Source organism: Rhineura floridana, chromosome 2, assembly GCF_030035675.1.
Source record: "Rhineura floridana isolate rRhiFlo1 chromosome 2, rRhiFlo1.hap2, whole genome shotgun sequence".
NCBI lineage: Eukaryota > Metazoa > Chordata > Lepidosauria > Squamata > Rhineuridae > Rhineura > Rhineura floridana.
Window position 1 is genome coordinate 19,612,326 of NC_084481.1, and position 15,534 is coordinate 19,627,859.

The 15,534-nt window shown below is 43.1% G+C and overlaps 1 protein-coding gene across 6 annotated transcripts in view; it reads left to right on the forward strand.

Annotated features, from left to right (window-relative positions):
• The window catches only part of TRAK2 (trafficking kinesin protein 2), a 75,998-nt gene extending 61,191 nt beyond the window's left edge, over positions 1-14,807 (forward strand). For all 6 annotated transcript variants that reach the window (XM_061608000.1, XM_061607996.1, XM_061607995.1 and 3 more), the window contains 5 exons: positions 745-948; positions 3,128-3,423; positions 4,242-4,517; positions 7,724-7,823; positions 10,843-14,807. In XM_061608000.1, coding sequence (XP_061463984.1) covers positions 745-948; positions 3,128-3,423; positions 4,242-4,517; positions 7,724-7,823; positions 10,843-11,509 — 1,543 coding nt within the window. In that variant the 3' untranslated portion in view covers positions 11,510-14,807. The remainder of the gene's footprint in view (positions 1-744; positions 949-3,127; positions 3,424-4,241; positions 4,518-7,723; positions 7,824-10,842) is intronic.
• The last annotated feature ends 727 nt before the right edge of the window (positions 14,808-15,534 follow it).

Here is a 15,534-nt window from a genome sequence, read left to right on the forward strand (position 1 = left end):
CAGCTTCTTCTTGCACCCGTAGGCGGGCCTGGGCTTTTCATGTAATCCTAGCAGTGCAGGAAGTTTCCATGCTGCAGCAGCTCCTGCATCACCAGGGTGACACCAGGAGCAGGGTGCAAGTCCTGCTCAAAATCCACCAAAAGTGGGAGTGGAGATGGGAGAATAACATGCATCACTTTAGATTCAGAGCCATATTGAGGAGTTGGGACCACAGCCCACCAACCATGGTGTGCAATTATATGTTGTTGGAAGGAACCTTGATCATTTTTCAAAGGCAGGGTATACATGTTTTAATTAGGAAGATAAGGAAATGGAGTTACAGAAACACTGGTGTGGAAAGGGAAAGTAACGGAAATGGCCCTGATCAAGGTGGGAGCACACAGTGCAATAGAGAGAGAAGGGGGTAGCGCAGGCTGCAAAGAACTTCAGGCTGGGGCCAAAGGAAAAAGGGGACAAACTGAGAAATGTGAGTGCACCCAAGTCCATGGAATAAGAGCAGCAACTGAGAGGTGAGGCTGCTGGTCTGCTCAGTGGAAGAGACCACTTATTATGGGGGGCAGTCACTGAGGAGTTTTGCACTTGTTCGGGGCGGGGCATTTGGCAGAATGACAGATAAGGAAGTTAAGCTAAATGTCCTTTAGAATTATATCAATATCTTATTTAGTCATACATGGTACAGATAACCTCTTCTGCTGGATCAGAATTGCAATACATTTTCATATCCATTTTCTGCTTTTCTTTTAGGATTCAACAAAAGCGCATATTTGATACTGTCAGAGTGGCTAACGTTATACGTGGCCATTCTGCTTTGTGCTCTGCCCCGCTACCCATTCCAGGGTCAAATCGGTCAAGTGTTGTCATGACAGCAAAGCCTTTTCATTCTGGCTTGCAACATGTGGAAGGAAAGGTGCATCAGTCTCAGAGGACCAACCCAGAGAACATTTCCAAGTAGGAATTCATATAAACTGTGATTTAAATTCTCTGATTGCCGTTGCTTATGTAGCCAAAACCACCACCCACGTGCAAGAGAGAGGTATCAGCATGCTTGGGGAAATACTTGAGATTTGCAGAACTACAAATAAGAAAAGAAAAAAACTAAGCAGGCAACCCCCAAAAAAGCCCAATGAGAACTGAATACCAAAACCAAGATCATGATTTTTGGCAAGAAGAGTTTCAAGTCGACTTGGTCTTTGAATGGACGCAAATTGGAACATTTAAATATCTGGGCGTGCACTTTAGCGAGAAACTCTCATGGAAACACCATCTGGTGGCAACCAAACTCTCTTGCTGCAGGTCAATTGGCCAAATTAGAAGTTTCTTTTACACCAGAGGTGGGCAACTAATTAACCCCATGCTCAAAGTCTGTGTGGCAAAAATTCTACCCCAAATCCTTTATGGGGCCGAACTGTGGGAGGAGTCAGCAAAGCAGGCAGTGGAAGTCCTCCAAAATAAGTTCATGCGCCAGATTTTGGGTTTGCCTCAGGGGGTCCTGGCAGCTCATCTGAGAGCGGAGCTTGGTTTACCCTCCCTTGCAGCAAGAATAGACCTAGCATATTTCAGATTTTGGCGGAAACTACTTAGGCTGGACGAATGCTCTTTACCCAAACTCTGTTGGATGGAGCAACATAAGACTGGGCGCATATGATCCAAGCAAAACTAGAGATCTATAATCTCTCCATTGGGAAATATCTGAGCCTTAGCAAGCAGGCACTCAGAAACTGGGTCTTTGATGACGATGTGAGGCAAGATCGGGCAGTAATTGCAGTAGCCCCTTTCTCCCCCTGGTTCCCCCTAGTCAAACTCAATCACGCTAGACCCTTTTACTTTGAAGTCCTGATGCAAGCCCACCTCCGAAGGGCGTTCACGGAACTTAGGTTCCAACTGATGCCCTTGGCCTATTTGGATGGGAGATACCTGGGCATCCCGGTCAAGGATCGGAGATTCATCTTTGGATGCAAGTGGTTAGAGGACATCACCCACTACTTGCTATTTTGCCCCCTATACGAGGATCCCAGAAGGAAATTTCTAGCCTACTATATCCGTCTGTTTATGCACGTAGGGAAAAGCTCCCGAGCCATGGTTGTCGAGCTACTAGCCGACAGCAGTAAACAAATAACAGTTGCAGCAGCCGACTTTGCCTTGGCTGCTAGGAAATTACGGGCGAACCACATTAAGACTTATAATATCTTGTGATCGTTTTAATCCTTGTATAATTTTTTTAGCTTTTTGATGTTTAATTGTGTTATGTTGTATTTTGCAAAGGCCTATGGCTGCACGCAATAAAGTTTTTGTACATTGAGAACTGGATATGCTCAGTGGGCATCAAACATTGATGGGCTGTTGGTGGTGAAAGCAGACAACTGGGTGGATGGAAGAATGGAGCAGCTGTAATCATGAGCAGCCTCACTCTATACGGCAACATTTTATTGCAGGTCCCAGTTCTAACAGGTCAAGCCACATTTGCATGTCACAATGAACCAGGGTTACTGGCTTATCATTGTTTGCTAAGAACAAGCAAGGATTTGTAAGCCAGCAACAATCCATGGGTTATGGCTAGCTGGTGATCTTGGCATGTTAGAGTTTAGCAAACCAGGATCCCAAGTTTGAACTCAATGGGAAGCCAAGCTTAATTGTGGTTTCCTGATTTGCTTCTTGTACTCGTGCTCTGTTCTGACATGTGATACGATGACACTGCGATGTTACAGAAAGACTTGGTACCAATACTGGATGAAGTTTTATGCAAATTACTACCGCTAGAGTAGCATATCATTACTTCTGCCCATAACATTGTGGTTTTGAACTCCACCCATCTACTATATATTTTGGAAAGTTGTTTGTTCGCTATGCGTTTGGACACCTCTTAAGTTATCATAACCAAATTTTGCATGATGCTTCCTGAGATCAAGGGTATGGATGCCATTTTGAATCAAGATGGCAGACTGAACCTTTCAAAACACTAATTTCAAAACTGCGCTGCTAGTCAGCTGTAAAAGTGAGGTTTACGCTGTAAGTTGGCCACTCTACTATTTGGGAAATGTTTGCTTTTTTAATGTTGTACTCCCTGCTTAAATAGGGTGGGGATAAATTTAGGAGGGCTATGACATTTATAATTTTGTATTTCCTGTAGGGAAGCTCAAAAACTGGGCTATCCTGGCGTCCCTGGTGAAGATGATTTAGCCACTGCTCTGCATAGACTTTCCCTCCGTCAACAGAACTACTTGAGCGAAAAGCAGTTCTTTGAAAAGGAATGGGAGCGGCGGATGTGTTCGCTGACTGACCATAAAGAACTTAGTGGCTGTAGCACTCCAGTGGAGAGCTGCCTTTCAGCGGGCAGCAGTTCAGAACCCACTGACTTCTCTGGCACCTCCTGCAGTTTACGCTCCCTCCTCCCGGAGAAACTACAGATTGTCAAACCCCTTGAAGGTAAGATGACAACAATCTGCTTTCCCTCTCACAGCTTTACACTATTGGACTAATAGCTAGCTTTATTCTCAGACAGAAAATTGGACTTGGATTCATCTCTTGGATCTTCCCCTTCAGTCACTGAGAGGGCCTGGGCCAGATTGTTGTCTCTTGGGTTGCTCCCAGATATAAGTGTTTTCTGTTGTTTTTTCATGCTTGGCATCAGCAAGTACCACAGGGACAGCCTGCTCTCTCTGTTGACTGCTGTTCATTCAAATGGCATCCTGGAAACAGAAAGTAACTTTTGCATTAAACCCCTTTATTGTTTGGTACCTCTTTCTTTTCTGTGACCTGTCTGCAACTCCTGATCCTTTCTACAGTGCTCTCATCTCCACCTCCACTTCCAGTTTAGTGCAAAACAGTCCAAAGCAGAAGCTACATTCTGGACAAGCCCTCAGACTTTTTAATACTAACCTATTGCCTCATAGCGTTTGTGGGAATGTACAGCTAAATAAATGAAAGCCTTTTTGCCCACTAAAATTGCTATCTGAATTATTACCTAAAGCAATACAAATATATTTATGCCATCATCCATCTTATGTTTGTACTTCAGTGAAGAATATCTCCTCAGTTTTAAAGTTAAAAAACCTAAAATAGGGGAAAGCTATTTTTATTTGCCACCGCCTTTTAAAATCCTTTTTTTTATAAATTTCCCTCACATCCAATAAATGTCTAGTTCCCCATAAACATCTTTAATTACTTTAGCTGGCTGCCTAGGATTATGTTGTGGAAGAATTCTGACCACTTGACATATTTCTTTTGTTCTCCTTCCTTCCTAGGCTCTCAGACCCTGTTCCACTGGCAACAGTTGGCTCAGCCTAACCTAGGCACGATTCTTGACCCACGCCCTGGTGTTGTCACAAAAGGTTTCACGCCACTGTCTGAAGATGATGCCTATCACCTCTCTGATTTTGAAGAAGATGAGGAAGAAAAGGATGAAGGCATAACCTTCCAAGTGCAGCAATCCCCCCTTGAGGAAAGGAAACTCACAGTGCCAAAGTCAGTGTCAGGAATCTTCCTGCCACCTGTTAAATTAGCAACAGTTTCCCTAGCAGGTAATAAGTGTAGCTGTTGTGATTATAGTTGGCTTATCTGATCTCTTACTGTGACAGCTCTTCTATTACTGCTAGTACTTTGATTCCACTGAATAACTTCAGCATGTTTTCATTTTTCTGTATTTTTTTGCTGTAGAGTTAAATAGACTGAGGTAGTTCTGTAGCTATACAAGATAGACATTTTAAGGGGACATGAAGAATCTGCAGCTTCTCTTTAGGTTTGTGCATGGTTAAAGTGCAAAATCTGACTGAAGACAGGCTTAAAGCCAAGTTTATTTTTATAGTTCATCAGTAATGAAACATGTCTCCCCCACGTCTTTATTGGGAAAGTGATTTTTCTGTGTTAATTTTGCAGAAGGTAACAGCAAACGATGAACCAGTCCTGAGTTGAAACTGCCTTCTGATGCTGGAGATGTAATACTAATTGTAAAGAGTAGGCCATCAAATTGTGCACTCCATCCAGCTTTTCTCTTCTTCAGCATGAATTCCCCCTGCTGACCTTAACCATGGTTAAGGCTTATGTCAGCAGCACACTTAGTCATGATTAGTGCTAACTCGGTTCTAAACTTACTTCAAAGCCTTCATTAGTATGAAATTTGATTAGCATTAACAATAGCTAAGGTTGATGGCAGCATAATCCTTAACCATAGGCAATGCCAGCAGTGGAATGTGCGCCAGTAGGGGGTTGTGTGACCCTAGGGCCAACTTCCAGTGCCTTGACCATCTACTATATTCCCTAGTGGCCAACAGCCAAGATAGACCAATCTAAAGTTACAAAATCAGTTTGGATTGAACGTGTCTGTTCCAGAGCTTGGAACATTACTTTGAAAAAGTAATAAATTACAGTTACAATTACATGACCCCAAAAAGTAGTAATTACCGTTACAATTGCGATTGCTCTAGAAGTCACTGGTTGCTTTACTTTTTCTCAAAAGTAATCACTACAATTACATTTCAGTTGCTTTTAAAAAAATTGTTTTCTCCATTCCACCCCGACTCACTCTCCACCTCCTCCCTCGTTGCCTCCTACCCACCCACAGAGCATGAGGGAAGAGAGACGCTGCACAGAAGCCCAATTTGAGGCACATGATTTTCATCCACAAATCAGAGGAGCAGAAGACTTCTCCTGCTTCTCCCCCCCCAAGTAATGCCCAAAAGTAATGCTGGAAACATTACAGTTACTCCACAAAAGTAATAAAATTAATCCTAGTTCTATTGCAATCAAAATGTAAAGGAATTACCCACTCGTTCCTCAAAAAAGTAATGAATTACAAGTAATTCGTTACTTGTAACGAATTACTTCCAAGCTCTGGTCTGTTCTGTGAACAGAAGGGCTCCTTCTGTTCATGGAAGGTACTCTGATCCAGTGGAGACTCCTGCTCAAGAAAGCAAGGGAAGTGGTTTTTACTAATCTTCCCATCCCCTACACACACCTGTGCTATCTCCAATGCTGTTCTGGAGGGTCCTGCAGCCCTCCAGAACAGATTTTATGGGAGCTGCAGGGGAAATAAGGAATACCTGAAAATCGCCTATCTTCCCTTTTCCATCTACAGGAGTGTCCAGTTAGCAGAGTTCAGCTACAGGCAGGCAACTCTAGATCTAAGTCGTTATGTTTAGGAACATAATTGGTTTTCCTTTAGGCTCATTGTTTGAGAAAAATAACTTGAAAATAATGTGCGAGGCTATCTTGGGAGTGGCACATTGAATGCCCCGTGATCCATGAGTTCCATGGGGTAATACACTCAAACAGAAGCCTCAGTTGAAGACAAGACAGGTAAAGTTCAACAACACCAGATGGATTGAGCTTTGGCCCTTGCTACAGGCCCAGGCAGGACTGGCACCAGCGAGTGGCCAGGTTGGGCCCTGACTGAGGGTCCCTGTCAGCCTGATGGATCGCTCCTTAAGGTGGAAGGGTAGAGCTGCCTTCCATCACCCAAGATGGTGGCAGGAGCATTCCTAAGGGGTTGATGCCCTTGCTGCCATCTTGGGTGGTGGCAGGTGTGTGTGCACAGCACGCAAGGTGTGATAGGTAGGGTGATCCTATATAGGAGGTAAGTGGCATGGGCCTATATAAGCCCTGTGCCACCTGTATCAGGAGGGGGTATTGAAGTGAACACCACTGTGGGTCTGGGGTCAAGCCTGGCGCCGGCTCTGCAGGTTTACACTCCCTTCCCCAGGTAAGGTAGTCCCAACATCCCACAAGGTATAAGAAGAATAGCTGCTCCTTCTCAACAAGCTGTGCCTTGCCTTTCTCCAGTGACATCTGCTGTAGACATGAGAAAGTTAGTCCAGTCCCAGTTAGCTTGGTTAGTCCACAGTGGGGTCTTCCCAGCTTGTGGGGCCGGTAGCACCCCAATAGCCCCTTTCCCAGAGCTATGGGGCTTGGGCAGTGAGCGGTTGAGCAGTCCTGTTGGCTGGCCCTCCTTAGGATCCTATGGCCACACCCAGTGGGCAGGTTCCCCAAAATCCCCTGCCAAAAAGTTTGGGGTAGTAGAGGAGGCCTTTTGTCAGGCCCCTTTGTACTTCTCTACTGGCAGAGGGTGAAACTGCCATGGAGCCAGGAGAGGGAGGCCCCTCAGGCTTCTTCTCCCCTCTTTACTTCTCCGACAAGCCAGTCTCCTCCCTCCTCCTGCTCACTAACTCTGGGCTATTTAAGCTCTTGAACTCCAAGGGTTGTGTCCGACACTGCTGTTCCTCTCACGCAGCAGCCGTCCAGTTGTGCAACCAAACCTTCCCCTCTTCTCCCTTGCAGCCTTCCATACACCCTCAACATCTGCTCTAGAAGATTGGGAGACCCTCTAGAACAAATCTTGGGGGGATGTGGAGAGGGGAGAAAGGGAAGTCCCCTTGTACAAGCAGAACTCTGTTCACACAGTGTTGGGTACATCCCTAGGAGTACTTCATTAGGCCTTGGTAGTTGCAGCTGCCCCAGGCTTCTCTTTGGTGGCCTGAGCGGCAGCAGCAATAGCTCTTGTAGAGGTGGAGTGGGGCTTCCTTAAAGGGACAGTCACAGAAGAAGCCATTCTGCCCGAGGTGTTCCCCTGTGGATCCTCATATAATGTGTGCAACATTTTATTTCAGTAGAATGTATTTCCCTTACAAGAATCAGTTTTTGCATTTACTAATTCAGGATTTTCATTTTTTTTTGTTCTGCTAGTCTATTCTCTATCTTCTTCTCATCAGATGTGTTTTTATTTATATTGTAGCTTCCAATCCAGGAAAATGTCTGTCATCTACAAACTCTACGTTTACTTTTACCACTTGTAGGATTCTCCATCCATCTGATCTCACACAGGTTACCCCCAGGTAAGAAGGCTGATAGTAATCTCAGAATTCTGTTTGCAATCAACTGTAGTCTACACTCCTCAGTAGTGGAGGCTGGTCTGTTAGGGCTACTAGGGCTCAGCCCTACCAAATGAATTGCTCAACATTTTAAAAGAAGTGTCCCCAAAAATCTCAAAGCCACACTCTTTTCTGCCCCACAGATCCTTCCATAATCCATTTACACATATAGAGAGTCCTGGATACTTTTCTCCCATTCTCTGGTCAATCAGCTCTTTGCAGCACTCTGCCAATAAAACCCAAAAGTATTGCTATGGTCAGGAGGTCCTACCCATCTCTCTCCAGGCAGAAAACCCTTTTTTTAAAAAATCTTACCAGAGCAACCTAGGTGTGCAGTTTCTCCCTCCTTCATGTTGTCATTATCTCATTGGTTTTTAATGTATCTAACCTTAATTGGGCTACTTTATTGGGTAGCCCATGAAGCTGTTCTGAGCATGCTCCAGATTCCAGAGCTGTTTCCTCTAGACCACACCTCCAAACTCTTTGAAGCAACTCTTTATAGCCAGGCAGGAGAAGGGGGTGGCTGTTAGTTGAGCAGCTTTTTTTAAATTAGAATTTCATGAGAGAGAAAGTGTATGATCATGGTGGACACAGTGTGCAAATGTAAGTCTCCCTCTGTGATTAATATTTATTTAGAGTTAACGTTTTTGTACGATTGCATTTTTGTGACTAAGGGATAGAAGGATTGGGAGTGGAAATGATGGGGCCTACCTTGTGTCGGGAGGAGGAGGTTAATATAGTCTCCATGTTGTGAATGTTGTGGCCACCCACCCACCCCCAATGGTGGTGCTGCTATGTGCGGTGAGTTAGGGACCTGAGGGAAAGTCTGTTGTGTGTGCAGGCCCTGGCTTCAAGTTCCCTCCCTGCCCGTGTTGCTGCTGAGTGGAGGATCCACCAGGCCGTAGGCCAAAAGGAGAGTTCAGTACGTCCAGTACTTCACCCCTCAATCACTGTCACAGCGCTGCCATGTGGATCAAGTCTGGGATCCATCTGTGGGGCCTGTTGGGGTAAAGATGGCGTCCAGGTGCTTCTGCACGCAAGCAATTGCTTGGCTCACTTCTTTATTCTCAGATGGGTCCTGGACTTGAGGCACTGCAGCCGTGATGGTGAAGAAGCCCCTAGTGCTCTCTCTGGCTCTTTCTTTCACACACACACCGGACTCTTAAGAGCAGTGGGGAGTGGTGGATAAAAAGTGAGCACTTCTTTATTTGCTTCTTGGGTCAGGGAGATATGTGCAGTGACTGTGGGCAGGGCAAAGGCTGGCTCTCTTGGGGATTATCCGACTGCTGTATTGCACTTTTAAGAAAAGAACCCCCTTTGAAGCATCATCCCTGAGGAGGGAGAACTGGCTGTTGCACAGGGGCTTGGGAGTGCCTGTCTGCTTGCTGCCTTCTGCTGTTTTGGGGACTTTATGAGAGTCACTGTCTACATCTCTCATCCAGGATCCATCTGCGGGGCCTGTCAGAGTAAAGGAGGAGTCTAGGTGCTTCTGCACCCAGGCAGTTGTTTGGCTCCTTCTTTATACCAATAGGCTCCAGATGGGTCCTGGACTCAAGTTACGATGGCAGTGGTAGTGAAGAAGCCTCGACTCACACTCTCACACACATACACACTTCTTTATTTACTGCTCCTAGCTCAGGGAGATACTTGCAGTGACTGCAGGCAGGGCAAAGGTTGGCTGTCCCAAGCAAATAGGTTCCAGATGGATCCTGCACTCAGCACATGTGGTGGGTGGTGGCACAGCAGTCAGTGAGTGAGTGAGTGAGAGAGAGAGATATATATGGTAAAGGCATTCCCCTCCTGGGTTGTGGTGTGAACATCCACAGTTTGTAATTGAAAGGGTAGGTGACCTGCTTGCTACCTACTCTGTTACGGGCTGCAGACTGCAGTTATTTGCTATGATGTGGAATTGTACTTATCCAACAATAAATGGATTTACACAAGTGTAGTGTGAATCTTGCAGCCCCTCTGGATCTTGCTTAAAAGCTACATGAATGCCATTACAGATCTATTACTATAATGCAATGTATTTGATGTTACTTCTAGGTAACTTATTTGAGAGTTCTGGGGTATCTTGTATGTGATCTATGGAAATCCTAAGGAATCCTGGTTTGACTATATTTGTTTGTTGTTAGTTGTCTTGGAGCAAGACGTAAAAAGGGTGCTGGCAAAATCTGATTTCTCCACACACCTGCATAGGACTAAGCTCCATCTAACACAGTGGGACTTATTTCTGAGTAAACATCCATAGGGATATATTGGATTACTTTTCTCCTGCTGGGGAACACTGCTCAGTTGATGGGAACATGAGCAGGAGGGCACTCCTGTCCTGCTATTAGGCTTCACATAGGCATCTGGTAGGGAACAGATTGTGAGACTAGATGGGTCTTCGGTCTGTTCCAGCAGGACTCTTTGTACTTTCTTATGCTTCATAGAGAACTGTGTATTGATTGATTGATAGATTTATATCCCACCTTTTCTCCAAGAAGCTTAAGGTGGCATGTCTAGTTTTTCTTTTCTACATGTTATCCTCGCAACAACTTTGTGAGGCAAGTTAGGCTAACAGTCTTTTATTTGCTAAGTATTTGTACAACTGCAATGTCCGCTGTCTATTTGCCAGGGAGGAGGATGGGAAAAAAATAAAAACCTCTTGGCCTCCGGCCACACAGCCGCACCAAATTCAGACTCAATCAGCCATCCCTACTGTTCAGCTATATTTAAGTGAATTGTATATCTAACTGTTCAAAACAGTTTATACATTTAGATAATTATGGTTACTTTTTCATAATTTGAAAGTTTTGAAAATGATTGGGAACAGAGAAGGAAAAAGGGAGAGAACATGTGGGGTGTTGCCATGTAAAGGAAAGGAGCTTTGGAGCCTTGTTGATACAGCACAGAGAAGTCTTCCCTTGATTTCTGAAAGCCGTCTTTTCTTTTGCTGTTGCTATAGCAGATATTATTTTTCTCTTGCTTTCTTTTTCAGTGCTTCATATTCTCCCTTGTGCTCTGGAAGTTGCAGCAGTACAAGCAGTACAGTCACAAGCTCCCCAGCTGTGTCATACAGGCTTAGCATTGGAGAATTCCTCACTAACAGAAGAGACTCAACCATCACCTTCAGTACAAGCTTAGCTAAGCTTCTGCAAGAACAGGGCATCTCTGCCAAGGTCTACAACAGCCCAGTCTTGGAGAAAGTGCCCCTGTGCCAGACTCCCAAGATACTTGCTGTTCCTTCAACACCCCCAAATTCTCCCTTGCATTCCCCTTGCCCTTCCCCTTTGCCTTTTGAGTCTCGAGCAAATGTGTCTGAAAACTTTTTGGCCTCTCGACCAGCTGAAACATTACTGCAGGAGATGTATGGACAGAAAACCTCTACTCCTCCTGATGCAGGACAACTGAAGATGAATCTGGTGGAGAGGCTAAAGAAGCTGGGCATTGCCAGAGTCATCAAGCAGCCCGAGGCAAGGGACAACAGAAAGAGCCAGGGGGCACAAAGTGGCCTGCAAAGGCATGACTCGGCTGTGTATGTCAGTGCAGGCAGCAATCTGATGGGTGGACTGAGAAGAAACCACAGCCTTCCCGTCTTGGTTGGTGCTCTTGGAGGTGCAGTGACCACATCCTCTTCAAAAATGGGAGTCCTGAAGGAGAATTGAGCAGTTTGGCATGGCTGACTGTTAGCAGGAGAAAATATACAAAATGCATAAACGGGGGATGTAGGCCATGGTTAAAAGGATGTTTTAAAAAATGGTTGTTGTAGGAGGCAGGTATATTGGGAGGAGTGACTTTGCACAGAATGTGGAAAAGAAGTAGTACATTTTAAGAGAGCAAAGGTAAAGCGAAAACCAAAGTTCAGTTTTGAGACCACTGAAATCTCTAGCCATCTATCAAGCAAATACATTCTATTTACTACCTTTGATATTACATGGATGGGATAATAAATAATGTGAGTTCTGTCTCTGAGTGTATTTTATCCGGTGTTATCTGAGAGCTCCTAGCACTTCAACGTCATTTGGAGGAGAAGAGCAGGAGCAGGTGGGGTAGTGCCACAGAGCCATCCTTCCGGTACCAACATCACTGCCACTTAACTGGACAGTGCAGCACAAAGAGGCTGCGAGCTCGGGGCTGTGCTGGTGCAGTGGTGAGATGACCAGATTGGCTCCCCCAGTGTGCCCACAAAGCCCTAACCTTGATGCTGCCCTGCCCTTGCACCATCCAGGTAAGTGGCAGCAATGGCAGTATCAGGAGGTCAGTTCTGTGGTGCCACCCCACCATGTCAGCTGCTCCTGCTGAAGAGTCAAACATTTGTTAAACAATGATCCAGAACAAAAGGTGCAATCTGTTTTTAGTGGAGAGATTAGCTTAATTTATAAATGTAAAATTCAACCAATGGAATGTATATAGGCTCTCCTTTAAAAAAAGAATCAGGAACTTAGTGGAGAAAGTACTTGAGATATATATTTGTATCCAGGAGTGCAAAATTACAAAGACATTGCCTTTCGCACAAGCAAAAAACAACCTCAGGCAAATATTTAAAAGGGAGTAAAATCCATGTCCTTTACTTAGGGTATATTATTGATGTAAATGGGAAGCATATATTAAGCAGAAACAGAATAGTGTGTTTAACATTCTACATCTGATTGTATTTTGGACATGTTTAATACTTTAATACTGGAATAATCTGGAGTTATTCCGTGCATTTAAAACACAACCACAGTTTTAAGTGACTGTGGACTGGAGCCATAATCTCTGGGAAGATCTATTTTATAACTAAATTAGATTGATCAGTTTTCTTCTGATTCTTGGCAGGCTTCCTTTGCACATAGAGGAGAGCATCAAGTGTACAAAGTAACATGCACAACTGCCTTTGTTAATGTGGAATAAGATGGCAGCTGTTTTTTCAAGACACAAGTATTGGCATTGCTAGAAATAAATAAGTCTGTCTTCCCTGATAAAGAAATTCTAAATCTTAATGTTTCTGAATGAATTCTGTGCTAGAGTTTTTTGTTTTGGCAGAATGAACAGATAGAAATTTAGTGTCTCTCAGGATAGTTCTAGGTGTGTGGTGGAAGCACAACTGACTTGGGGTACCTCCCTGTTTTTGTACTTTCTGTGTCATGACAAGTGGAAACCTGATATGCAGAAACTACGCATATCTAAAATGAGCGAGAATACTTGCAAATCATGATATGCTTGCAGTGAGCTGTGTTGTAAAATTAAGCACAAATGGTGGCTGTGTGACTTGACCTTTAGGCATACATGATCTCTAGTTACCGCAGGACGTATCCATAAGTTCAAAACAAAATAGATATAAAAGACATGATAAATTGTTTATGCTGTGTGTCATTTACAACATATTTCTCTTAACCAACCCCTTAAACATTCTAGGTGAGGACTTTTGATGGTTTCTGTGAAGCAAAACTGTCTAAAACAGCTACACAAGTACTTTTGCCAACTGCTGTCCCTCAGTATAATCTATGAGCATATATAACAGCTCCATTGGTTGTGGAAATGAAATTAAATCCTGTAACTTGTAAACTTTTATTTATTTATAAATTACTATATACAGGTTAACTCTATTTTAAATTATAAGCATGTTCTAAAATTTTGAAAGCACTCAGAGTGGTTTTCCTTCATTGATTATAAAAGCTTGCACCCCTTGGCAAGACAAATAAAAGGGAATTTTGTTTAATTTGTTCTTAGTTAATTAAGCCTGGAATCCAACATATCCTGCTTTACTTCTGCAGTAGAAGGGGGAAGATCAGCTTATGAAATAGTAGCATTTGCCCAGGATAACCAGCAATACTTAGAGGAAGACAAGCACAAGGTTTCATCTGGTGTGGAGTTGACGTATGCCTGATTTATGTAATCTGTAAATTCCTGCTGCATTCTTTTTTTAAAAAAATAGTAATCTAGATTGAATGTGGATTTCAACTGGCTTTTTTGTAATAGCATCTGTTTTTTAGTTATCTGAACTCTGTTATCAATGGAAGAAGCAAACCATACTCATGTAAAATTTAATTTTGTGAGTATATTCAGTAAATGCATGTTCCTCTGTTCAAAGAGCTTTTTTCATCCTTCCAAGATGGTATCAAGAAATCACAGTCCAACAAAATAGAAAGAAAGCTTGGTCCAGCCCCTGATGGGGGGAGGGAGCTGGCTAATGCAATTGTTGTCATCCCATCAAAGTGTAGCCAGTAAGCAGCAAGGAAAAAAAATATGTTTGTATCCATAGCTATTCAAGTGCATTTTGTACAGTGTGTCTCAGGTCCCTTCTTTCAGTGTAGTAGTACCTTTGTGCCAAAATCCTTTTAGGACATGAGCCTTTGAAATAGTTCAAGAGATGTCGGTATAGATGCAAGAAAAGCAAGTGACTATATAGCGTCCCAGATAGCTTCTGTTATGTAAGGTGGTTTATCTGACAGGACTGGTTTTGCCATTAGTTATAACAGTCCTATAGGATGTCTGGAAGGAAATATTTATCATGCAATGATAATGCAACTGGCCATCTTTTTTACTAGCATATATACTTGAAAATGGGTACTAAACTTGGGTGCCAATTCACCCAATAAAAATCACACACACAATAAAAATCAATATTGAAAATATGTTAATTATGTTCCATGAACTCAATGCACATTTGATAAATAAACAATATATTTCAGTCTCTCTGCTATTTGCACCAGAAGACTGCCATTTTTTTTACCAAATACACATCCTAATGGTCATAAAGATAAGTTGTTTTTACAGGCACAAAGATGAAATGTACTTCAGCTAAGAAGGGTGGGAAGTTCTGTAAAATAAAGCAGTATAGAAAAGAGTGAAGGGCTGACCCAGCAGTTTGTGCAACTTTTCTAGTTACAATCAATGACAGATTGTTTTTGCACATGACTTTATTTTAAAGTGGAATCCAAGTCTGATAATAAATGCATAAAGCCTGACTTTTTAACACAATTCTGGCTGTAGAGTGATTTCTTCCAAACATTGCTAATGTTGATGTAGTTTGTCATTTCATATTGTCCTTCCAGCTTCTGCATTGCCATAATGCAAGACAGATATTCACTAATAGGTAAAAAACCTTGCTGTTTAAGAACGTACCTATAGTCCATAGATATTTCTGTCAAACTTTAAAAAGCAGGGAAATTGGGCAGCTATAGTGAATGCACCAGGGGAGCAGGAGACCTGAACTCCTCTCTGAGATATTGTACTGCCCTACAAATTGGTCAAAATGCAAACACATTTAGGTTGGTATTTCACAGTCCACTTCCTGTGTAGCTTGGAAGAATTTGGTAACGTGTCTCTGAGCATATGGAGAGGTGGTGGCAATACCTGCCATCCTCAAAAGTGGAGAATTACATTTTTGTATGTTGGTGTTCTTACTTCGCTTCTTTCCTGTGTTAATATTGTTTCTATAGAATCTAATCTAGAAAGTTTTATTTCCCTCATTATTCATCCTAGAAATCTCTGTCAAATTTATTTTTATTAATTTCAAAGCCTTCTCATTGGTCAATGTCATATGATGGTGAAGGCAGCCTTTTATGTTTCAAACTGGAGGTTATGATCTATTTTGGGCACATTAACAGTTGACTCTGAAACTGCAGTTTGATGTTAAATCAGATTGATTACAATATGTTGCTACTTAAGCAATGAATCTAGCTGTGGGGAAAAACAAACGACCTGC